The sequence below is a fragment of the Rhea pennata genome, chromosome 12 (genome assembly GCF_028389875.1).
Source record: "Rhea pennata isolate bPtePen1 chromosome 12, bPtePen1.pri, whole genome shotgun sequence".
Taxonomy (NCBI): Eukaryota; Metazoa; Chordata; class Aves; order Rheiformes; family Rheidae; genus Rhea; species Rhea pennata.
Genome location: NC_084674.1, coordinates 16,598,829 through 16,625,448, shown reverse-complemented (window position 1 = coordinate 16,625,448; position 26,620 = coordinate 16,598,829). Strand labels below are relative to the sequence as shown.

Below are 26,620 nucleotides of genomic sequence, written 5' to 3'. Positions count from 1 at the left end.
CTGCAGATGCTACTTTTATAAATATATATATATATATATATATATATATATATATATATATATTAAAAAAAAAAAAAAAAAACCAGAACACTGATCTTGGGAAAAAAGTTAAAACAGTCTGCATTCTTCAGCTCTTACTGATTTTAATAAGTTTCACCTGTTGCTTTTAATTACAAAAAGTTACAATGTGTAGGCTGAGAAGGCAGAGGTCCTGACACTATGAATTACAGATCCTCATTAAAAGCATTGATCCCCTGGTGCTTGGTGCTCTTCTAGCCATGCAAGGCCCTTGATTTTAAAATTCAGCCTTCCTTAAATCAAGATTCTCCAGAAGTCTCAAATGACTTTGAGACTAAACTCATGAGGCCAACTCATTTTTTCTTTACTTAGTTCTAAAACTAGAAGGGAAAAAAAAAGAACTCCTATGAATTTTCAGTGTAACTACTATCCCTAATACACAGGAGTTCATTTCAAGGCTTTAACCTAATCAAAAAAAAGAAAAAAAAAAGTGAAATTGCCACCATAAGCACAAAGGAATCTTTGCCAGTACAACACTGGCTGCAAAAGCAAAGCCGTGCAATGTGAAGTTGTCTGTCACAGATAATGTCCAGCTTGTGCTCTGCACACAGGAGGCTTGTGATGGGAGTCTACACTGCCTGCAGTGAGTTAGTAGCCAAATATAGCCTATGTGCAGTCTCCCGGCTGCTGTATTGCCTCCCCCTAACAATGCAACAAAATGGCACAGATCCAAATGGATTAACAATAAGCTTTAATGTCTTAATGTATCTTATATATCCCACCTGAGCTGTAAGGGAACAAGGTTGCTAGAAACAGAAGCAGGTTAGAGGAAGAATAACAATATACGTGAGCAATGAAGAAAGCCATCAACTAGACTGCTAAACACACAACCCCCCCCCTGCAGACAGCTGCAGTGAGAACAAAAGGGAAAGAGAATTTATTAGCAGGTACTGGATTTCTAGTTATGAAAAATAATTAGAGCAGGAATCATCTCGTACTACTGCAGTCTCCTGGCAACCATCAAAAGCACGAGCCCTTCAATGTCAGTCCTGCAGTCTTGTGCCTCTATTAGTGAGTAGAAAAAAAGGTGACAGACACATTAACATGGAAACAATGAGAAGGTGCATTAACTCACAGAAGGGCCATGACTGAGGGCACACAGTCTTGGTTACCGGAGAAATTAAATAGTACATGCCTGCAACACAAAGATCAGAGCTACAACAAATCCTGGCAGCCAGTTTTCAGATCTGCTCCTCTCCAGCTTCGCCAAGGAAGGCACATTTCTCTCAATTTCAATCTCAGAAATACAAAGAGCAAATAACGAAGTGACTCCTGGCACTTCAACTGGAAACAATGATCTTCACTCAAATTGCACTGACCACCATAATTAAAACTGATAAGAAAAAAGATTCCATTCTGCAAAACAAGTAACTCACCAACTTCTCAGCTAAATAAGAGTCAGAATATATCTGCACAAAGTTGCACTGCATAATTAGTTTATTCGGATACTTTCCCCTTCCATCAAAAGATGTGTCACTGCAGGGAAAAAAAGAAATTCAATGACTCTCAAATACCCTTTGAAATCCAGTGAGGATTCCTCAGCAAGTCAGCATGATCTACACATTGGAAGTTTGAGCCCCAGAGTTCACTCACCACATTGTGTGGATGCCACTCAACTGATCACAGAAGATGCATTCCAGTTTTCACATCAGGTCATGGTTCTAAAATGGTGCACATCTTCAGTCTGACGGCCACTTTGTCAAATAACATGCCATCTAAGAGTGGTGGTGAAGACATCTCAGCTTCCACTCTTGGCAAAAAGGGGCCAGTCATTGCTACTGCTAGTAGCCAGCTACAAGACTTAATGAATGACAGACTTTGTTCCTACATTTGTAGATATCCAGAATTACACTTTGGTTCCTGCAGTTTGCAGGATAAAAGAAAGAGGAGAGACTGGTAAACAACCTTTTAAACCAGTGAGACATGGTCTAAACTCCTACCTCAAAGCTAAGAAAATTGAAAGCTTGTTCACGTTTTAAGATTTCTAAAAAGAGCAATCTAACACACAGCATTTTTCATGCAGACAAGCTTCTCGGTTCCATCAGGACAGATTTAAGTTTTACCCACATAAAGAGAGGAAGTGAGCACAACTCACTATTCACAAACCAGATCCACTCAGTGGAACTGAGACTGCTTGTCTAGCTCTATTTGTCATATTAAGGCCAAATGTCCAAGATTGTTATAAACTGAGAATTCTCCAAAATCAAAGAATCCCAAGACACATAAACATGGCCTGTAACATGGTCTAGTATTGATTTCAAAAAGCTTCAGGTGAAGTGTCATAAAAACAAAACAAAACAAACAACTCCACCCACCAAAAAAACTCCAAATAGATTTGCGGAAAAAGCAGTCAGTAGTACATCCTTGTCAGTGATTAAGCAGCAAGTGTGCAACAGGAAAGAGACAAGGAAAAGCTGATTTCCAGATGTCAGTTTAATTGTACACTATAATTGGCTATTGACAAAAATCTGGAATTATTCAAAATAAATGAGTGAACAGTAACAGGACAAGAGCCTAGGGATTATTTTTGGTAATGTCAAAGGGTTTTTTTGGTTAAACAAAAATACTGTTAAGAGAAGAGAACTCAAGTAGACTTTAAATTATTGCCTCAAAAGAAATTGAAAAACAAACAAAAAAAATCACAATGGAAATGAAGCTCTGTGGTTTGCATGGCAGAAAGTAAATATAGGCAAGACGATAAATTCAAAATCATAACCACAAATAGCAGACACTAAATTGCTTATGAAAAAGAAAATAATAATAATCTTCCTCCGCACACACACAAAGCAGACAACCATCTACACAAAAGCCCAATAAAAAAGAGGGGGTTAAGTTCAGACTGTCTTTTTTTAAACAGTACTAATGAAAGGAAGATTAAAATATTGTTTTAATGTAAAAGAGGAAGCATTTTCCTTCCTCTGAATGAATCTAATTTTATTTTCTAGTGCTTATGAGTTCATCACAGCCCTAATTTCAGCAGGGAAGGAGACTGCCCAGCTTCCTCTCCCTTCCGGGCCTGATACAGCAGCAAAGAGCAGCAGGAAGCACAGGAGAAGGTTTACATTCCCAAGCAGTGCTCCCACAGATTTTCATATCCATTAAAAGGAAATAAATGTCATTATCAACTTAAAAATTCCACACAGGAAACTTTGCTTTGTATTTTCGATGTGTGAGGGGACTTGGATTTTTAACTGCTGCAGGGAACCAATGCAAAGGCAACTTCTCATCAGCCCAGCTGTTTAGCCAGCTCTTCAGCTTTGTGTTTTTGTTTTTAAGGATAGAGGATGCCTGTAAAAGATTTAACACATTTCCAGCCAGAGGCTGTTCACACGGTTGCAAACTGCTATCCGAATACTTGCTGCAGGTGGTAGCTGGTAATTAAAAACTTGTAATAATTAAATTCACCCAGAACTTCAGCAAACTTCCTTACTACAGTTCTGAACTTACGTTTAATAAGAACAGAATAAAGATTTCATAGCTATTAATTATCATCCAAATATCTCTAAAAAGGCTCTGCTGCCTAAGGTCAGCTGCCTAAGGGTTACACATTTGAACCCATCTGCCAGTATTCTAGCAAGAACCACAAAGTCTTACATTTTGGTGAGACCAGATCACTTCAGAGTTTTTTTGGCCCTAGAGCCCGCTAAGAAAAGCCAAACAAGTCTGATCTTTGTATTACAGACATTTATATATCTACACATAAGTTAACACAAGGAAAAAAAATCTCTACATGACACTTAGAATATTACAGGATTTCACTTACCATTACTGGAATCATCATCTGCTGAATTGCCTCAAATGAATTTTTCCTAAGGAACTTTTCTATATTAAAGTATGAAATAAAAGTAGGCTTTCAGGTAGGTTTTATAAGAGCATGTTCATTGATGATTTGGGCATGAATCTGTCGCCTCATAGTTGGTCCCCACCTCCACCCATTACTACTCAACTACATTTGCTTATTTAAGAATCTTAAAAAAAAAATCTGATTGCAACTTGCATTACAGACCTATTTCACCTAAAAAGAGGCATAAAAACCTAGTAATAACAAGTGCTCAGTCAAAAGGTAGTCCCCTCCTTTCCCTGAGGGTAAAATTAGTTGTCTATCATGTTTATTAATCCAGACTAACAGTCCCAAAAGAGAGGTCAAAAGTTAACTCCCCTCCTCACTGATTTATGTTGTAATGTTTTCTGTCAAACGAGAACGACAAACAATAATTTTATGCAGTTGTATTGATTTAAAAAAAAAAAAAAGAAGAAGAAACTACCAAAACAGCAAACAAAAAAGCACCCTGCCAGAAGGACTGTTCTCCTCAACACATGTTTATGCTGTGTAAAGGCAGCAGCAGATCAGCTCACTACTGTTAGCATGGGCCCCCGATACACAATCACAGGAAAAGTAGTCTTTGAGATACCCCAAGGAGCCAACATCATGGACTTCAGAGCAAAATCTTTTTCCAAGGTTCTAATCAAGAGCAATGCAAGGAAACTGCAAATAATTCATTTACTTCTCTCCCCCATAGGAGATTTTTGCCTAAGATCTATACAGACAGACCAAGTCAGCAGACCACTCAGCAGATGAGTCATCCAGACCATTGATGTTCCACTAGATTGGACAGTGTCCCAAACAATAAGCTGTTTTTAGAAAACCAGGGATTCATCCTCTTATGTGGCATGAGGGAGGGATTTAGCCTTAATTTAGCACCATTTAGAAAAGATTACCCTTTAATTGCAATAGGAGCTGTCAGATATGGTCAGCAATGAAAGGCCTTTATCCTGCAGCTCTGTCAATGACTAGCAACAGCTACATAGAAGCAAAGCGACAAATGCCATGTCCGGGCTGGTGGCTCTGTGAGCTGGACCTGAGTGGCCACCTCGGGTCGCAGAGACGCCCACAGCCACCACGTCGGGCAAGCTGAGGCAAGGGATGGCGTGTGACGGCACGACCACGATGGGGAGCTGCAGCTGCTGCCCGCTTTGCATATGCGATCCAGGGCAAAAGACAAACCCCGCATTCATCAGCATGCAAATCGCACCGAGCCTGCGGTGCTGAGGAGCAGCCCCGATGTGCAGGGAGCAGCCCTGGCCTTTGAAGGGCCCAGATATAAATAAAACATAGGGCTGAGCCAGGCACTGACTGAACTCTAGGCCCTCTCAGGGGGAGATTACACACAGGAAATGCTGATTGTTTCCACTTTAGTGTCAGAGGCCTGTCATGCAAGCAGAGACCCCGCTGCACAGACCCCAGCTCACTGCCACGCTGCTCTCCCGGGTGACAAAAGGGAGCTTTGAACTTTTTGAGTTGAAAATGCTGTTATCAGAATGGTTTCCTGTGCTGATTCACAAGGAAAAGATCAAAAAGCATGGTCTGCAACAGACCTGTGATAAGAGTCCTTACAAATGCCACACTAACTAGATACAGCTAACTAGCAACTGGCAAAGATACAAGTTTATTCAAGACATTACCTCAGTCTCTACCTCCCTTTACGTCAGAGGAAGAAAAATGCTAGTTTGGACAAGGAGCAGTGCAGTTTTAAACTTACCACTAAGTTCGAACTACACCTTTTGTGTCATTTTACACACACACACACACACACACACACCATTTTTGACCTTTTTGCAGCTGTAGCAGAAGCTACAAAAGAAAATGGATGACCAAGCTTAAATTTCAGCAAGTAAGCATATGCTAGTTTGAAATATTTTGGGTTATTTGAAAAACAGTATCTGACTTGAATCATTATGCTATTTAACGCAGGGCCTTCTTCCCTAAATGCTTCAGTTCCCTTTAACACTAGGTAAACCAGCAAAACATTGAGCCCTCAAAATGCCTTCAAAGACACTGTAGAGGAACAAAACAGTTGCGGGGTTTTGACTTTTTGCAGTTATATCTTCAGAGTGTGTTTGCAGTGCTATCCAACTGAACAAATCACTGAGAAATACCACATTCTGGGCAGGCTGATATAAAAGCTCTTTGCTCTGCCATTCTCCCCAGGACTGAACAAGAAGTAATTGCATCTGCTCTGGTGCCATTGCCTGGATGCTGAAGTTATTGCTCACAGATGACTTAATCTAACTACATTTAAGACATAATGTGCTAAGAGACACTCATTGCATGCAGAAGGAGAGTGGGGCTGGAGGGAATCTAGACTCCAAATATGCAATACCTATTTAATGTGGCACATACCAGTGACACAGAAGATACACTGTGAGAAATCTACAGTGGCATAGAGCAAACTGACCTATACCTCAGTGTCCAGCTTTGTGTTGATGTACTATTTTTTCATTCATGTTTGTCCTAACTCTGGTTATAAAAAGATGCAATTGCGCAAAACCACATTTCCCCAAATTTAGAAAAGAGAGCAAAGTCAGAATTTAAGTTTTAAAATTATATTCTTTAGTCATTGCCTTTGCCTTCTCCTTCAGCCTCTCAAAATCAAACATCAAATGACTCTCTTAAGGGCACACTCAACTGTATGCTATTTACCCCATCTACCTGGTCTTTAATTATTGCTCCTCTCTGCATTCACTGCCGTTGTTGTCTGTCCTGTTCATTGTCAGATGAAACACCAGACTTACCCATACAGGACTAACGTCAAACACACCTTTAATTAAAAAGCAAACTACCATTCAAACAGAAATGAGAGAGTGAGAGCCCCATCTTGCACTCAGTGACATAGTGGAGCAGACTCCCCCCCTTTTTTAAAAATCAAGGCCAAGGAAGACGTGTCTGTCCATCTATCCAGGGGCTCATGTCACATTCACAGCTGGAATACTTGCAAATTTGAAAAGGAATGCTTTATTTGTTGCATTATAAACAGAGAATTTTCTCAGGCACATGAAGACCTCAAAGCTACAGACAGACAAGAAAGAGAATAAAAGGAATTATAGCTGTCCCCACCATTAGAGTGGGTTTTTTTTTGTTTTTGCATTCTGAGAAAGCAAAAGAATTAGAACTATCCATGTTCTAGAGTCCTGAAATTTCAAACTATGTTTACAGTAGGACATTTTACTTACACTCTGCTGCAACATCAGTTCCAAATGCAGCATCAAGACTGACCTTCAAACACAACAGGAAGATTAAACAATCTAATACTGTACACTGGAGAGCATTCATGTGCACACAGACACTAAGTCTTGGCCTATTCTTTATAGGTCTGACAATATTTTCCAAGTAAAACTTGGGTTAGAGCCTCATTTAACCAAGAGATAGCCGAACAAAACCGGATCATTTCAACGTCTTGCAGAGGCTGTATTCCCTTGTATACAAGTGTCTACTGATGAGCAGGGCCACACATTCTTCTTTCAAGACCTAATATTAGGTGCAGTGCCACAAAGTTAATACAGGACTAACACAGCACAGTACTATGTAGCAAATACAGGAGACCAAAGCAAGAGAAGTACTGCCATCATTCATCACATTCAATAGAGACGACCTTTCTATAGAGGAGAAAAATGAAAATAAAATGAGAAAAATATGTTCCTTGTGAAGTGCACACAAAAATACAATGTCAACTTTATTTCAGGCCTATTGTGAATAAATCCAGGACAGGACCTACTTGAAAAGATGCGTATACATGACTCCGCTGACAAAGAGGCACCACAGTAGATGACAGGGTTAATAAATGCCCTTTGAGGCCAGTTCTCACAATTCCCAGAGCTAAGAACCTTTAAGTCTAACAGAAGTCTGGTAAGGGCTTTGCCACGACTGAAAGCCTCCCTAGATGAGCAAAATTCCAAGACACATTCCCCAGCTGCAGCCCAACAGGCTGAGGAGTATGAAAGGAATGAATGCCCGACCTTGTTCCCCACACACCATAACAATGGGAGGGTCAGAGGGAACATCAGAGCAATTTTGATGTTAACAGGCTTTGTATCACACTAAAAAGGTCCATTTGCTTGTGCCCCGATAACTCATTTATATGTTAGGCATTTGGCCACACAGGCTAAATTAGAACAACTGGCTACAAAACAGTACAGTAGCTAATGTAAATCCATGCAGCTTTTATTCAAAGAACAGATTCCTGCAGATATTAGTAACATCCACCATTACGTTGGGGTATGGTCCACCATTACATTATTGTATTCCTGATACTTGATTCAGGAAACATATATACCAAACAAGGTTAGCAGGCAACACAGAACCTTTTAAGTAGAGACGTCTTTCTCCCTTGTCCTTCCACAGATAGATTAAATCGATTTATTAGTAGGGCTTACTAGATTCTCAGACATAACACTGTCTGTAAAACCATGATCTTGTTTGCCACTAGTGTGTGTCTGTGGGGCACTAACAAATGGAACATTTCAACGGGAAAGATTTCCTCCAAGCTTCCACTCTAGCCCTGCATTCAACCCTCCCTACTCCAGCAGCCTGGATATAAAGCCTGTATCCCAGTCCTTAAAAAACCTTTTCAGTTTCCTTAAAAAAGAAAAAAAAAATCCCAAAATTCAGAGAGAAGGACTTGCGAACTACGATCTATACTTCCAAGCTGATTCTACTGGCCATGGACAGTCTTGAGCATGTACTATTTCTCTCCAAGTCACCACTGCGCTCACCTCAGCTGCTGACCCAGCAGGATGGAGAAACATAACCAATTGTGGCTCACCTGATCAGAATTCATTCTGGACTCCAACAGCAGAATACAGTGTTTGCTATTTTAGAACCCCATCGAGGTTAGCTAGTCCCCATTAGAGGGGTACATAATTCATCAGAGACCACTGTAGAAGTTAAACAGCAGTCTGCAGGGATAAAGCGTAAAATAATGCAAATCATATAGAGGTGGGGCAATGGGCTTCAAATTTCATTAAAGTAAAAATGATTACTAGAATCCCCACAAAACACAACTATAGGAATAAAACAAAGTCTGTCAAGGGCCAGACACTTCTGTTAAATGCAGACCCATCTCCACATTCCTTTCCTAAGAGGTAAGGCTGGAAGTATCACAGCAGTCAGCATACCATTGGTCCTCCTGAAATCCAGTCAAACAGTTAACATATCTCACATACTCCATTTGCTTAAATGTAGACTCAGCTACTTAATCCTTCAGCCAGTGTTCACTGTGACTAAAAATAGAGGGAGGGAAAAAAATCATAAAAGGAAGAGTTCAGACTTGAGAACTGCATCCCAACCAAAGGCATATTATAAAACATAGCCTGTAAACAATTAAACTGCAGAATAACAAAATCACAAAATTGTTGAGCTTTGAAGGGACCTCTGCAGATTACCTAGTGCAACCACCTTGCTCAAAGCAGAGTCACCTAGAGTAGCTTGCTCAGAATATTGTCAAATCCAGTTTAGAATATCTCCAAAGCTGGATGCTCCATCTTTAGGCAAAGAAAAGAAGATAAGGAAATAATTCAAACACAGAGTGTTGATTTTGTGGTTACTTACATATGTGCTGTGGTTTTGTCTTTAGTTTTTATAGACTATTCTGTAGCAACATAAATACAACAGATACCAGAGCTAAACGATTCCATAGCTGGAATCGTTTCAAGTATCTTAAAATGCACGCTCTTAAATCCTTCTATGACTACTGAGGGACATCAGAACAAAGCTTGAATATGAGCAGACTGAGGTTTATTTTTGTAAAACAAACAAACAAAACCCCACAACTCCCCCCTACTCCTTTTGAGGACACCTCCTTTCCTCCAATGCAACTCAAATTCAGCCAGTTAAGTGCAAGCAGTCTCCTTTCCCAGGGATTACTCTGGATATTTTGGCTTCAGCCCACCTTAAAATAGCTTCCTGAATTGGTGCTGCCGTACAGAACACGAACTGTACTGGCAAATACAAAAAAGTACTACCTACTACTTAAAATGCCTATTGTGTCAGAGTCATATACAGCTGGAATGAAGCCATTAACTGTGCCACACGGGAACTGCCAAGTGTTATACTCAAAACCCTAAAGTTGCATCTGAGAGCCAAGAGGAGTACAGCAACACACGTGCCAGTTCCTACCACAAAACGTACCTCTCTGAGCCTTTTTGCATACCCAGGCCTAAAACCACTGCAATGGTTCTCACACAGAAAATACGTTCACTCATTGCAGTTTAACAGTCAACAACAACTGTTAGCACTTGAGCTGTGGGATACCTCCCTTTCACCCTGCTGTCCCATACCAGTACAGCACCCAGCACGCTCCACTCAAGAAAAAACACCACTTGATCAAGAAAAGGGCATATAAGCATCAAGCAATTAACACTTGTTTCTGCTGTAAGATCACCATCCACTCTCTACCACTGACAAACTTACCTGTCTTGCAAAGATAAGCTTTCATTTGAAGTAGGCTAGTATTTAAAGATAATCAAGACAGCAAAACAACTATATTGTCTAGATATTACTTGGGTAGAACACTACTTCCCTGCTAACTATACTTTAGGCTTGGTAGTTGGGGCCAAAGCTTGTCATTTTCATTTTAAACCAATTGCTCACATGCTTGTACATGTGACATTGCTATAGTATTTTTAATACAGCAAATACAGAAATTGCAATTTAATGGTTATTATATATACACCTACAATACAAAACATGATAACTGAAAACAAGGGTTACCCATGGCAACTGCTAGCATTCCAAGAAAAATAGGATGGGCTGTAACAGACTAACACTAATCTTAAATTTAAAACCATTATTTAACTGTAAGCCTTCACTCTTGAAGACTTAAGTAAAAACTTTAGCTTCCACTTGAAGAACAAAATGTCTACCCTCTTGTTTGCTGCATCTCCTCAGCCATTAGACTTAAAATTAAATCCTCCTCCTCCCACTGTTTTTCACCTTGTAAGTTTTACGCAAATCACTCAGAATTTTGGAACATTAGAAAATCGCAACACAGACTACACACAGAACAAAAGTAAGAACTATGCGGAGAACCCAAAGTGCACTGTAACAACAATGGAAAATCTGTTATGAAAAGGGGGGAGGAAGCAGCTTTATAAAAGTTACATAAAGTACTCTGCTCTCCAGCTTCAGTTATTTCACAATCAACAACAAAACAAAACCCCTATGGGTTTAGAAAGGAACATATGACCAAGAAGAATGAAAGAGGTTGGAGTTGGCTAAAGTTTGTTTAACAAAGCTACGGCAGTAACTCCCTGTCATTAAGGGGAACAGGGGGCTCAGATAAGTCTACCTCCCACCCATGCTGTCCAGCCCATCCAGCTTCAAATACCTCCAGACCTCAGAGATTTCCTTTCTCTTTCAAGTCCATTAGGACTGTGACTCGAGAACAAAATCTTACAATAAATATAGGGACAGGTAGGAAAGCAAGAGAAAGAAAAACACCCTTTGAGAAAAGACTATGAAAAAAAGACAGTCTTTTCCACATACTTCCTTTTATCTTATGCACGAAGAAATTACAAGACAGAACAAGATTACCAAAAGGATAGTTATTAAATTAGGAGACTGAACTCAACAAGTGTAATCGGATGGAACACACTGAACTGAAGAGCAAAATCTTCTTGTAACACTAAGCATAGAACAACTGAAAACTCAGAGACGTGGCTCCAGAACTACACACTCACTTCTGAGAAAGATGCCTTCAAAACCCGCTGACAGCTCCAATAGAGCTCTCCACGAACGTTTATCCAGTAAGCAGAAAAGAAAGCTGCATAAACATCCTTTTCAAACTTCGGAAGAGCAAGAAAAAGTGAAAGGTATCACGCAAAGTTGAAATGTATTTCACCACAGGAACAGTGGAAGGAAGGAGGTTTCTGTTGAATATGGCACTTGGGCAGCCATGAGGAATGTTTTGATAAAGCTCAGCATAAATAAGGATTTAAAGCTAAAAGCACTCTCTAGCTGATATCTCAGTTTGGACCTCTACACCCTTCTTTACTCATTCAATTGGCAGCTACCAAGATCTATGCGTGAGACTGATTTACACATTCTTTCACTGTATATTAAAAAAATCCTTAAAGATCGTAAATGTGTTTCAAAATATGTTTTTTAAAAAGCAGCACGTTGAAGGTCTTTTTGTGTTTACTCTAGCTGTTGCATGGAAAAAGAAAGAGATGAGCTTTTTAAATCTTCTCGTAATGCTAGAATTAACCAGATATGCGTATATGTAACACGGAAAGTAAAGAACAAAAATACAAGTAGCTGCCTCCTGCTGCAAAATATTCAATATACATCCATGCTTTATTAGGTTTCAATGTAATTTAAAAATCTGTATTGTGTTAGTTTTGTATCATGAGGAAATCTGTGTTTTCAATTATTAGGTTTAATCTACTCAAAGAGATTTCTTAATGTGGTTCACTAAGGTCACATTAAATTAGCCAAGTCCATCCATTCATGCCTATACTGTACCACAAAATGTGAGAGTACACTAATCTAATGGACTGTATTTAAGAGAGTTTAATCAAAAATTGCATAAATACTTTAAGCTTCATTTTGAAAATAAATTTTTGAAATTTCAAGACCTATTTCCTTTCTGGTGAATGTAGTAAGAATAAGGAATTCAATCTCTATAAAAAAGAAAATACAGAAAGAATGATTTTTAATAAAGATTAAAGTCCAGTAGTAAAACAAAATCTTAAATACTTTTCTTTCAATTTACTCTTGCAAGCATCCTTAATATCCTCATTGATATGGTAAGGGAACTGTTGTATCTGTAGTTTACAGCATCACAAGAAAATAGTTTTAAAACTAAGTTTGCTGCTTTATAAAACAAATGAGCTATTCCATCAAGTTTTTTGGCCATTTCCCAAAAGGAGAGCTTAACACCCATCCACTGGTTTAGGTTTTAAATAAAACAGCTGTGTTCACAAAACAGCCATTCCCATTTCCTGCCCATAAAACATTCCCAACTCATTTGAAATACAGGAGAGAGAAAAACAAGGAAAAAAATACGGTGCTGCAACTGCAGAATAAAATCCAAGTATTTATGAGGGTGTCTCAGCAAACTTCCATGCTACAGCCTGCTCACTTTCCTACCAAACACTGAGGCACGATTCCCAGGAAGTGCTAGCACATAATTTTGCTGTTGGCAGAGAAAAGAGGTCATTGCCATCCTGGTCATTAGATTTCAGGAACTGTCTGCATTCCCATTGAATCTCCCATTTTTTAAAGCACAATACAGCTTTTCTGCTGTTTTTAGAGGAGTTGTGACAAAGGGTCTTTGAAAACACAAGCTCTAACTCACATTAAACTCAAAGCATCCACAGAATAAAGGGCATGATTTTGTGCATACATTTGTTAATATCAGGGGCATAAACATCAACAGGTGTATAAACATCAACTGTACAAGGTTAGCTGCTCACTAAGCACTCTGTACATGCAAATACAAAACTGTATCATGACTGTCAGGGTTCTTAAATTATTTCACATTTAAAATTCAACTGCTAAAGTCATGGAACTCTTCCTCTTTGGGAGGAAAATGCAGTGGGCATTCAGTTACTTTCTAGCCTTTGGGGTTGCATAGAAGCAGCAAAACAACCTAATTTTCCCTCTTTCTTTCTTTTTCTTTCTTTTTTTTTTTTTCTTTTTTTTTTTTTTTTTTTTTAAGGCTTGAATTCCTGGTTTTTTTTTTTTTGTTTTTTTTTTTGTTTTTTTGTTTTTTGTTTTTTTGGTTTTTTTTTAAATTCAAGACCAGTAATACTGGCCAATGTATTTTCTGTACACACAAAGCCAAAGCCAAGGTGCTGCCTATGAAAACTGTACCCAAGCAAAAGATGCAGCTTTTTAAGGTTCCTCTCTCCAGAACAGGTTTCCTAGAAAAGTAAGAACACAGATCTCTATGCTTAGTGCAGGTCCAGCACATGGCAGAAAAGAAGCCTTTAATGTTTTCTGAAGTCACCCTCTGTTTGTTTTTTTCCTGCCAAGACTGTCATAACTCATCTAAGAATCAAAGTCACATTGGACTGGTCTCTGCTCCTACTGATGTCCTGGGTGTTCCTGTCACAGCCGAGTACTCAAAAGTTAGAAAAGGCTTATTAACTAGGAGAAGCAAATTGCCATCCTGCACTCTATGTAAGCTTTACTGCTGACAGATCAGTGGCCCTCCTACCCGTCTGAAATGGATTTGATCACAAATAATGCCAAGAGGAAAGAGACCACTATATCCTTGCACAGAGTGAAAAAAAATGTTTTAAAACTACTGTGGATCATATCAATTACACAAAAATAATCCAAGAAGTCTGGATTTAAAAATAAGATTCTTATTAAAGGTATGGAAGGAAAGAAATTAAGAGGCAAGGCTAAAAATAACATAGTAATACAACAGATGATACTGTGATCCACTGTGCCTATCTCCTCCTTCCCTTCATAAAAGGGAGACCTCCACACACACAAGCAACGCTGAATAAACCTTTCTTAGCAAAGGGATTTTCCAACTTAACAAAATGTTCTGGTTTTCATGCGCTTGAAGTTAAGTCATTTACATTATTTAAATGCAGATTTAGAGTAGCTATACAGTATGCTAAAGATTTCACTTTCACATTAGGCTTGTTATGTACACGAGACAGATTTTTACATGACAGGACTCATTCATCTTGAAAACCAACCAGCCATTCAAAGTTAAAAACAACCATCCATATTGTTATGAAAGACCAGAAAGCTGGCTGACAAAAGCTGGAGCATTTATTCATTTAAGATCACAAAGCTTATCATGCTATTATAATGGAGGGAAAGAAAATCAGCGTATTTTTCTATGGGACAAGCCCGAGACAAATCCTTCTTAAAGGCATTGATGCTTCAGGAGGTGGACAAGGGTTTGTATTTTCTTATACACTTCGTCACACTAAATATGTTGCTGTATTCAAAATGCAAATTCTACTTTAAACACTCTGTCTACCACTGCAGCTCTAAGATGTGGGAGAATGTCTCAGCCCTGTGGACTGGCAGAACACAAACCATTAAAACTTTACCAAACATGTAAACATAGACTTCTGCAATAAGAAATGTCTACAACTGAAGTCACAAGATTTAGAGAGTTAAAAAAAAAATCATATGGAAGAATACGTATTTGATAAGGGGGAAAAAAAGCATATCTTCTCATAAGTCAAGCCTCACTGTTATTGCCATTACAGTTGTTGTGTACACTTATATAAATCTAAAGGAGAAAGAAGAAAATTTGAGCTTGAAACGAAGAGTAGTTCTCATACAATACAGCTAAGAAATCAAACCCTACTCCTCACTTCAAAAAAGAGCATCTATGCTAAAAATGATTACCTGCTTTTAATAGTTCAGAATATTTTCTTTTAACTATTTCCTGATTAAAAACAAATACTTTATGAAAATAGCAAACTGAATCAAGTGGAATTGCTCACACTGCTGTTGAACAGTGAACCAAAACACAAACCAGATTGGAGCTCTTATTTGCACTGATATAATTCTCTCAGAACTACTAGATTAAATTGTCACAAAGAAAAGTTTAAATCAGGAACACTGTTAAATGATTTCAACTAAATCAGAGATGAAAATATATTTAGAGGAGTAAGTTTTGGCAGAATAATTTTTCTTTCATACTATGTGCCAAAGCTGCTAGTATATGCCACATTAGCTTTTTTCTTTTGCTCACTGCCTCTCAGGAGCAGTCTAATTCATCTACAAGAGGTGAGGCAGAGGGCAGAACCCCCTCTCCAAATGTAATCACTGAAAGCCACAAAATAATTATACAGAGACCATTTGAAAGCATGTTTTTTCCACTTCCTTCCTAAAATCATACCATAGAAAAATCTGACCCACGCCCTCTATCAAGGCCGAGCTGGAAGGCTGTGTTGGACTGCAGACAATCCCATGACATCCAGCCACGCTAGTCATTACCACCAAATCTCCCTCTTGACACACACACGTCTTTGTATGGAGAGAGCACAGGAAAACCCCTTCTAGCTTACAGTCCTGTGCTGTCCCTCACTCGCGCAGCAGAACAAAACAACCTCCAAACAAACATTATCCCTTGAGTACTTCAAAACTAAAAGGATTTTGACCTCATAAAGGGACTAAAACTTGACGTAAGAAATTCTCTGTGCACAAGAAGCAATAAAACCCAGTTGGTTTGGGCAGGTCAGAGGGCAGTACATATGTGTCTGTTCAGTTTATAGTGATAATGGAGAAATAAGCTTATTCATCCAGTAAGTCAATACGCTTCTTGGCCTAGGAAGTAGAACTAACCTACATGACCAATTCTGTTCTGCATTTGAAGACCAAATCTGACGAGAGGCTTCCTAATTAATTTACTGAGATATCACTTCATTGCTTACAGTGCTCAGCTGCATCACTTCATAAGTTTGCTGAAATCCCAGACTGTACATTGACAGCAATTAAGCGGTAAGAACAAAGATTCAGGAGACAGAAACCATGGTGGCCAAGAACCTGGGCTTGCACCCCACTCAGGGGAGATCCCATTCATTTCAGCAAGAGCTATGCACATCCTAAGATGGCACAGCTGCCCCTGACCAAGTATCAATAGAGCCATGAGACTGCAGCATTGGACTGGACAGTGTTCAACACTGGTGCTTCAACTTTGTTTGGGTCCAGAATTCCAGATTAGGCCCCTATCCAGGCATGCAGACCCCAGAGCCAAGCACAACAACCTCCCTTGTAAAGAGCCATCTAGACACTACACGATTCCCTGCTTCCCCAGAGCTCTGATGACAAATATTTTTGTTTTATAGACAAGGTACCTCTCACCTTCTAGCAGACTCTTCTGATGCCTCCTACCTGCAGAGTCAGCCTGTCACAAGTGAGCCTGCACAAGCAGAATCTGCTGCCTATTATGTATTTCGGCTGGAGTAGGGAAAACTGGAGAGAGGAAAGTGGAAGGAAAAAGGAAGGAGAGAGCTGAAGGCATGGGAAAAAATGAAAAAGGCACAATTCTGCACCTATTAGACTTGAACTTCAGTATTCTCTGAAATGAAAGCTCCTACATTCATTAGGATGGCAAAGTTTGTTTATGTCACTTCCCTCTGCTAAGGTTTTGTGGATCATATTTCAAACTCCATGTTATATTCCTCTGTTGCTCGGTTACCAGATCTGAACAAACAATTCTCTGCAGTCTGCCAAAAGCAGAGAAAGAAAGCAAATGAATGCCTGGAGGATGAATCACCCTCTGGAAGTCATCTTGTGGCCCCACACTGCTACAGATTAGTCACAACCTCAAATACAGTAGAGTGAAAGAGGAAATGGCGAATCCATTAACTCCACTGCAGAGCACAGACCTGCTAACTGCTATTCTCACCCATTCGCCACCCTCCTAGGAAAAATAGGCAATTTTCCAAATCATTAGAATTTTCTTTCAGATTAGAGGAAAAATGTTCCCAAATTCAAAGCAATAAACCAGGTATTAGCACTCCTGAAACCACAGTTTGTTCCAGCCAATTTGGATATGGCAAGCTAGAATTGTGACTGGAAATGAGTAAACTGAAAGTATCGTCGTAGCATAGCAGCAAGAAAGCCCCTTTGCAAAGAAACATTGATGACTGTAGGCTTGAAACTTCTAGTCTATGGGCAGGACATCTGACAAATCAGCGGCAGTACAAACAGATACGTTGGGGATAGATGAACACATAGCAAGAACTGATGAAGCATGGCCCACCAGAACCTCTCCAGGTTCATTCAAGTCCTCAACAAAACCACTCTGCAGAAAGCTCTCCCTGCTGCATCTCTGCACCTGTGGTTCCCAGCATGTAGTAGTCAATGCCAAATTCCTCTTGCAAAGAACAGCCATACAGGGTGGTTCCTCTGCCTCTATGCCCTCTGAACACCTGTTCCACAGCCCACCATCCCAAACCCCACAGAGCGCTCACTTAGGACTGCGGGATGCCATAGCGGAGTCTTCACTAGCCAAAGCTCTCTTTGGGGAAAGAGAGGCTACATTCCAACACAGAGCCCTACCATAACCCTCGTGAGCCTTACAGTAACACTGTCACATTAATGAAGCATTGCTCATTCTCAACAGACAAAGAAAACGACCCCTATGTAAGCTGTGCAGGCTGCAAATTTCACAGCCTAATATTTGTTCTGCTTAGGCAAAACAGGTTTCACAGTAAAGCTCAACAGCAGTATTAGTTTAAGATGCTCTTCTCATCACCTGTTTGCAGCTGCTCCAAACTACTGCAAGGTAGTACCTGCACAGCCACATGCAGTGCATCTGTGACTCAAATCAGGGAACTGACCTAATTTTAAAAGAAAATAAATTTGCTATCACCAATATCACAAAAAAAATTTTTTTTGAAAGTTTGGCTCAGCTCCATGGTGCGGTTCATGGTATCCCATCCACAGGCACAGCGAGCACAGTACTGACACACTTCCAGGAAAAAAATACGCAGCACATGGGACTACCACTGCCAAACTTCTGTACCATGAAACCTTGAGTTCAGTCAGAACTAGAAAATTGGAAACAAGCTATCTAATGTTTGCTAGATGGTCAAAGACAGCCCTCACTCTGGGGCAGACAGACAAGCATCACAGAACTAAAGTTCAAAAACAAAAGCCACGGTTCACTAAGTCACAGCTCCCAGATGAGACTACACCAGCTTAAAGAAAACCTCTACTTCTGCAGCTTGTTTTTTAAATAGTTTCATTCCACTCAAAAGTACTTAGTACTCACCCAAACATTTACTGAAATTCCATTACATAACATGCATATACATACACAAACACACACACACGGAGAGAGAGAGAGAGTGTGTGAATTTTACAGAGGAGAAAAAAGCACCAGAAGAAAATCAGGCAATTTCATGAGAAGAATCCCAAATCATCATTTCTCTCAAAGCATAATACTATTTCTGATTTTCAAGAGCAGCAATCCAAGCAACACTCTGGAATAAAATGAAACATTAGCAACATGAACTTTCATAGGTTACTATTTCTAGTACAGCAGGAAAAAATGGAATGTTTAACTTTTCATTCAAGCTTCATGTTTTCTTCAAAGTAAGGATATGGGAAAAAAAGTAGTTTTTCCAAAACACAGCAGCAAATGTGCATATTGCTGCAAACGTACCAGGTCAAAATTAATGGTTGATGTATTCTTAAAGAAAACCAATCTTGATTTACTAAAGTATGATAATGAAATTCATTTCCAGGGGGAATAGTTCACTCTCCCCATGACAGCTTTCAGTTTCTGACTTAGAGTCAACAATTCTGTTCTCTTACATTTCTGATATGGCAGGTGTTAAGAGTCTATCCAAGTAACAACGTCATCATTAAATTCACAAGACAAGTTCACAGAAATGTATGTATTTTCCATTATTACATGCAAAATTGTTATCAGTTCCCCAACTTAAATTTGCAGTAGTGTTTTTTGATTCCAAATGTATATATGTACAACTAGAAATGTTTGGTCCAACCTAACCTATTTTAAACAAAAATATTTCCTTTATTTTTTACACACCCTTCCCTTTCCTTTTAACAGCACTGGATGGTTAGATGTAATCTCACAAGCCATAGACGTTCTTCCTTTTGTTTTCAACAGCAATCAAAATTATGTTTGAATATTTGTTAGGTGGAGGTTGCAGACATGTACCTATGGTCGTAGAGGTATTATTACTGAACATAACTATTTACCATGATTAAATGGAAAGAGCTAGTCAAGCAAGCACTGAACTACAGACACAGAGGATTTAACCCTATTCTACCACTGGCTTGTTATGTGACTATTCTCTATAGTCTCTTTGTGCCTTTATGTTCCTACACACAAAATGAACATGACAACACAGCAGCACAATTTGTAAAATGCTTTCAAAGTAGATAGGTCTGGGGAGGAAAATCATTGTCATTTCAGTAACTAGCTTATATGCCTGTGCATAAGGTATATATATTTTTTTTCCAAGAGGAAAAGGAATGATTTCCTCTTCACTTCTGATGTACACAGTCAAAACGTTAAAACACTCTGGATCAAGTATCCTATAGCCAATTAACTGTTACATACATAGGTAAGAGAATTAACCAAAGCAAAACTTCTGGCAGTAAGCACAGATACAGTACACTATTTTAGCAGTATATTCATATGAACATCACAAGTGTTACTGCCTAGGCACATATCCCTGTTGCATAGTATGTCCCACTTCACCTTAGTGAGAAATGCTGCCACCCAGTTTTATCTTAACTTTTCTTTCAAGGATAATTTGTAAGATCTATCCAGGAATTCTCTAGTGAGAGTTCATATAATGAAATAAAGTCAATGAATGCCAATTCCTAAAAATAAAAACCAGAAATGAGAGCCATTGCCACCCTATAGATAATGAACTGTTGCATACAACTCACTCCTTTCTTTCTAGGCATTCCTTAGTTATTTTCAAAAGAATATTTTATGTTAACTAATGACTTGTTTCCCATTTTTCTTTTGTGTCTTCCTCTCCTTAAAAAAATGAATTTGCTGTACTCTTCTCAAATGTTCAGCACTTAAGCAGTAGGTGTGCATTAGCTTGGTCATCACATGTGTACCCAGACAGGCAGTTATCTATAAAACTCTTACCATGCACCTGGTTTTATAAACTAGCTGCCTTTGATGCTTTCCTGAAGCACAACTTCAAGACACTGGATGAAAGGAGGGAAAAAAAAAAAAAAAAAAAAAAAAGGAGGAAATTTTAAAAGGCAGACTATAGTCTAGATAAAGTTAAAGGGAGGGGAGGGAGGACAAGAAGCTAGTTTTATTACCTCTCTTTTCCCTATCTTTTCAAACATTTTCCCTTTTTTTCTTTTTTTTCTTTAAAGCTCATAAACAAAGAAGGCCTTGACATTAACTGTGATATACTGACACATACTTTAAGGAAAGGCATTGTCTACTCACATACTTTTACATTATTACAAAAATAAATAATTCATAATATAATCATGCCCATATTTTCCAAGGGATTTAAATGTGAGTCTACCATCACCAATACAACCTAAACAGTTAGCTATAAATCTAACTGACATCTCAAATGCAACTCAGAAGTCTGTAACGAAGCAGATAACTCCTTTCGCGAGCTAACATTCCAAGCCATATTCTTCTACAAATCATCAAGAATGTCAATAGTTGAATCCCCAGACAATCACTTTTGAGAGATAAAGCTCAAAGACCTGATCCCACATATCCTCCTCATAAATACAGAAGAGCTGGTTCAGGCATGTAGGTAGTTTTATATGGTTAGCTCCATTGCAGACAGAGGCTTGCAGGATGACTTCCTGGTTGAATGCAGCATACTAAAACAACTCTATTACTTCAGCTTTAAGAAAAAAAATATAAATATAAATACATATAATATGTATATGTATGATGTGATGTGGTATTTTACTGCAAGAAAGTAACCTATTATCTGAACTAGGAAAAAGTTATTTTTGACTATAATATATATAGTCTATAATATATATAACTTTAATAAAAGTTTCAAGTAGGTATCATTTTACAAAAGCAAGGGTAAGACCAAGATAACTATTACATTTACCTGAGCAGACGGTTCATACTTAAATCTTTAGTTCTTCTGAATAAAAATAGAGGAACAAAGCACAAATTACCATAAAAGATATCAAATACAAGTCAGCATATGATCATTAAAAAAAAAAAAAAGACAAACTCAGTGAAGAGTCCACAGTTCACTACAGGCCCCGAAGATGTTGATGTGAAGCCTCAGTGTGGGGACAGGACAGCTGCTTTGCTTCATGAGGAAAATTTGAATTGCAAATACAAGGGGTACACAGATACCTCCACAAAACAGAGTACAGCTCTAAGGATGTCACCTGCTCATAAAACTGTGGAGGTTAAGGCTATAGAACTCTGTCACAACCTTTTGGGGAGAAGTACCCTGGTAGGGGACAAAAAACTCTAGACACTGTAACAGCCGTAGCAGAAAAGTCCTTGTTCCAACAAACTATCAGTACAGTTTCCATGCTCAGAGCCCACGTGCCTCTGACAGGAAGGGGTCATAATAGGGGGTGCATTATACCAGGAAACAAATTAAAGTATATCCAAATTTGCAGCAACTCCCAGCAGGAGACTGCTATATGCTTGCACGGCATATGGCATAATATGGCGTTGTACTGTTGAGGGCTCTAGATGCATTAGACAAGAAAAAAGCAAGATTTAAAAAGACTAGAACTGCTGTATTTTAAAAGCCTATTTGTAATCACAATTAAGCAGCAAGAGATGCCCCTTTTCGAGGTAGATATTTCAGTATCAATTGCTTGCTTCTGCAGGAACAAATTTAGATAAACTAAGCTGGAATTCCTCTAAATTGGAGCTTGACATGTGGCAAATCTTACGCACAAGACTCTTCTAGTTGTGCCCAAGAAAAGCAAGAGGCAGCATAAACTGCAAAGAAGATAAACTCCTCTGAGAACATGCTTCATACATCTGTTAAAGTTTTAGCAGATCTAATGAAGACCAGATTCCTCCATAGCATCATAAGAAAGCTAGAGGAGCAACGTTTTTCCCTGCGTAGGCTGAACAGCAGAGTCCTCAAGCTGTTCCCAGAATTGTCTGCCTCCCAGGTTATGACTTAATTACAACAGGACATGCACACACAAAGCAAATCCTTGAGAATAATAAAAGCAAACAGGAGTGAATCATTGCTGATACTACTATTTTCATTTTTTTTTTTAAAAAAAAAATCTCATTTATAAACATCTGAAAAGAAGTTGCATTCAAGCCTTTTTCTATCTGAAAAACAAAATACATAAAGCCCAAGCACATACAGTATGGCCCAGTGAATAAAGCATTACCCATGACTAAGGCAACCCAACCTCTTTTCACAGCTCAGGCACTGGCTTGCTGAGCCACTTCGGGCCAGTTAATTCACCTTGAAGGGTCCTGTTTCCCCATCCCATATACTAAACGGGTTAAGGATGTTTTGTTCCCTCGAGCTTCAGCTCTTGTGACTCTCTCCTAACACCTCGACTGATATTTCAATCGTTGTAATTAAGTCAGTTTCAAGTCACTTTATCTAGGCTGGTACATCAAATTAAATTGCATTTAGTTAACATGTTTATAGCTATTCAATTAAAATAATTAACCTCTTTTGTTTATACTGGTTTAACATAGTAAAAGCAAAAAGGCTCCGTTTACAAGTCCAAAGGATCAGTAAGTGAGCAGGTTCACAGGGTTAGCTGAAATTTTACAAACCCATTTAGGAGTATTTACTTCACTTTGAAATGACATATTTTGATGAAGCTTCAAATCCATTTCAAACTGACATGACCTAAACCAAAGACCAATCAGACACAGTTTGCACCAGTCAATTAAATCCGCACATATCCACATCTTAAGCTAAATCAGATCTTTTACAATACAGCAAGGCCTAGATCTGTTCAAAATCAGCACAGGGTTTGCCTGCACAGAAACAGTCACCAAAATAACTAAGGGCACAAGCAAATGAACAAGTTCCAATGGGACATACTATATTGTAAACTAGCAGAGTATCAGCTACTCTATCATCAAGATAACTAACCACGAGTCTACATATTCTGGCATGTCAGTGCCACTCTGTGCATTGACTCTTCCTAAGAAAGCTCTTTTCCAGTATACTAGACCTGAAGAGGATCTCAAATGAGAAAGACTTATGCATCAGTTGACCTAATAAAACAAGATCTTGTCTGACAAACCTTACATTACTTAAAAATTACCTGAGATAGGATGTTTCCTTTTTAAAAAAGCACAGAACTGCACTGACACAAAGCTGTGCCAACTACATTATTTTGGTGACAGTGGTCTACACTGTCATTAAGCATATCATTAATACCAATGCAAGTCTTCTCTAAGCTAGCTCCATAAAAAAGCAGGCATGCAATAATCACTTTGTTTGCTCTGTTCAGTCTGAAGGGTCATTCTGGCCCTCATAAAAACCCTGCTCCTCACTATCTGCCCTTCCCCTGCAATTCCTGCTCCCGTTCCCACACTGAGGAGTATGACAATAGCACTAAGCAGACTGAGGCCTGCCAGAGCAAAGCTATTGACTGCTCCAGTCCCAGTGCATCCTACTCTCTGAGAGAAAGAGCTGCACTTCTTTGCTCAAGGCAGGCAAGAGGCTCACTCTCCTTGAAGCAGACCAAAGGTTGACCAGTTTCCATTCCTTTCTATCTTAGGATCTCACAAGAGAAAGAAAAGCATTTCTCCCCTCCCTCAGGAAGAGAAGCAGGATTAGAGGCAGTAAAGCATTTTTTCATTAGCCTTCTAGTCACCTTTTAATCTCAAGGTAAAATACAATTACCTTTTAAATTGCTCATTTTGGACAAGGAAAAGAGATGGGTTTCACTGAGGCCTTCAAATTCTGACAGAGGGACTTATCTGACTCTCCGATAACCTAACAGCAGCAGGACCCCCATGGAAAGACCAGGGCCCCTCTGTCTGCCATCCCCTGGAGGACTCGCCCAGAAGACTACTAATTACTTCATTACAGCAGCTTCCGCTTTGCTTTCTGGCGGCTCCAGGTAAAGCCACGCCGCAGAGCTCCGAGACACGTCAAAGCGGGGCCAAGGCGCTGCGCTGCCCTGGCGGCGTGGACAGACGGGCGGTACAAACGGATGCCTGGCACGGGGTACGGTTTCTCCGGACCTCCTAGGAGCAGGCTCGTTAATTCGCTGGTCTCTACAGATGGCTCGTTAGATAATTTGCGTATTAGAGAGACGTGCTCAGCTCTGCACAAAGCCAGCTCCGCAGCCAGGATTTAAACACCGCCACGGCGCGGCCCTCCGCAGCAGCGCGGCCCCGCAGCGCGCATCCACCCTCTCCGTCCCTCTGCTCCCACGGCCGCCGTTGCCCGGGCAGAGGCGCCCCGGGGGCGGCCGGGCCGAGCCGAGCCGGGCCGGGCCGGGCCACGGCGGCGCCCCCCGCGGCCGCACGGCGCCTCCCTCACCTCCTTCAGCTGCTCCATCTCGGTGCGGATGGTCTCGTACTCCACCTCTAGCTCCTCGTACTGCTGCTTCAGCTGCTGCTTCTCCTCCAGCACCGCCAGCCCGTACTCCGCCGCCTGGATCTTCTCCCGGGTGGTCTCGCCCAGCTCCTGGAAGAGCCGCTTGATCTCGCCCCGCAGCCACTCGGGCTCTGACTCCATCACCAGCTTGGCGTACTCCTCCTCCTCCATGGCCAGCGACATGTCGGCGGCGGCCGGCTCGCCCCGGCCGGGGCAGCGCGGGCGGGCGGGAAGGGCCGGCAGGAAGGGCGAACGCTGAGCCCGGCTGCCGCCCTTAAAACCGCCGCAGCCCGCAGGCGGCCATGGCGCGCCGTCCGCCAGCAGGGCCCGCTCGGGCTGCCATGAAACGGCGAGCGGAGCTGCGCCGGGGTGAGGCGCCGCCAGCCCCCCGCTGCCGCTGCGAAACTCCCCGCGAGCGCCGACCGCAGTGAAATCATTCAAAAGCAACGGCCGGCCGCCCGCCCCGAGGCATTGTGGGGCGTGTAGTCCGCGCGCCCGCGCCGCCCCGCGGGGCGCCCCGCCCGCGGACTACGCCTCCCACAATGCACCGCGAGGGCGGGGAGAGGCGGGGGCGGGGGAGCCGGCGGGCGGTGGCCGCACCCCGCGTGGGGGGTGGGAGGGGGGCGGAGAAGAAGAGCGGCCCCTGCCGGGCGCGGCGGGCGCCGCCCCGCGGGGGCGCCTGGGGCGGCCGTTGGCTGCCCGCGAGCGCGGGGGGGGGGGGGGGAGGGGCCGTGACTGGCGGCGCTTGGGCGGCGTCGCCCTTGGCCGTTAGCGGCGGCACCGCGCAGCCCGGTGGCCGTTAATACAGACAGGCCCCCGGCGCGAGGGCCGGTCGCGCGCCGCCGCCCTCTCCGGAGCGGAGCTGGACGCGGTGGAGGCGTGTGTCGGCGTTAGGTGCCGCTGCCCCCCGCTGCCAGCGGCACCTGGCCGGGCGCTTCCCCCCCGCCCTCGGTCGCGCACCACCGAGGCTCGGTGCGTGGCAGCCCCCTTCTAGCACGGGGCACGCAGGCCCGGGAAGGGAAGGCCCCCTTCCCGGGGACTCCATCTCAGAGTCGCTTGCTTTGCTCACCCGCATATCTAAGATGATTTAGAGATCGATAGCTCACAGGCAGAAGGGTAAAGGCAGAACACCAAAATTTAGACCAGTCACCAAAAACCAAGCAAAAGGAAAGTTCTCACGGGCATGTGGTGAAGTTCCGTGTTACCTCAGAGACCTTGATCCAGGAAAGCATTCAAAGCACATTCGTAACTATAATCCTGTGAGGAGCTGCACTGAATCACTCTGTGTAAATTACGCACATGCTGAAATGCTTTGCTGGATCGAGGTCAAAAGGAACGTGCCCTGTAAGAGTTATAAGGGGGCTCAACTCTGTGAGCTGGAGGACTAGAGTATAAGCAGTAAGAAAAAAAATGTCAGGACTATACCTGTACAGCATCTTACCTGCATTGAGTATGTCCAATTAAAATATTCTAAAGATCTGTGAATGATTAAGGGTTATTTCACAATTTTAATAGCTACGTTGCTCTGAACACAGCCTTAAGCATTCCAAGGGATAAATATAATCTTTAAGGGCCTAATGTATCAACCACAGCATCAAAAATAAACCAAATTTAGCACAAGCAAGACTGTAGCAAGTAAAATCACCACAACACATACTTCCCTAGCTTCTAGCTCCTTCACAGTGAAACTTTTAGGGTGGCTGGCAGTCAAAGGCTTCTGAAGCAG

At 41.1% G+C, this 26,620-nt stretch overlaps 1 protein-coding gene across 7 annotated transcripts in view; it reads right to left on the bottom strand.

The window, feature by feature from the left end:
* BICD2 (BICD cargo adaptor 2) overlaps positions 1–25,309 on the bottom strand; it is a 96,101-nt gene extending 70,792 nt beyond the window's left edge. For 6 of the 7 annotated variants that reach the window (XM_062585200.1, XM_062585199.1, XM_062585201.1 and 3 more), the window contains exon 1: positions 24,838–25,308. In XM_062585200.1, the coding sequence (XP_062441184.1) occupies positions 24,838–25,077 (240 nt within the window). In that variant the 5' untranslated portion in view covers positions 25,078–25,308. Of the gene's footprint in view, positions 1–24,837 lie in introns of all 7 variants that reach the window. The other variant, XM_062585204.1, reaches the window with a different exon arrangement.
* Positions 25,310–26,620: the final 1,311 nt, after the last annotated feature.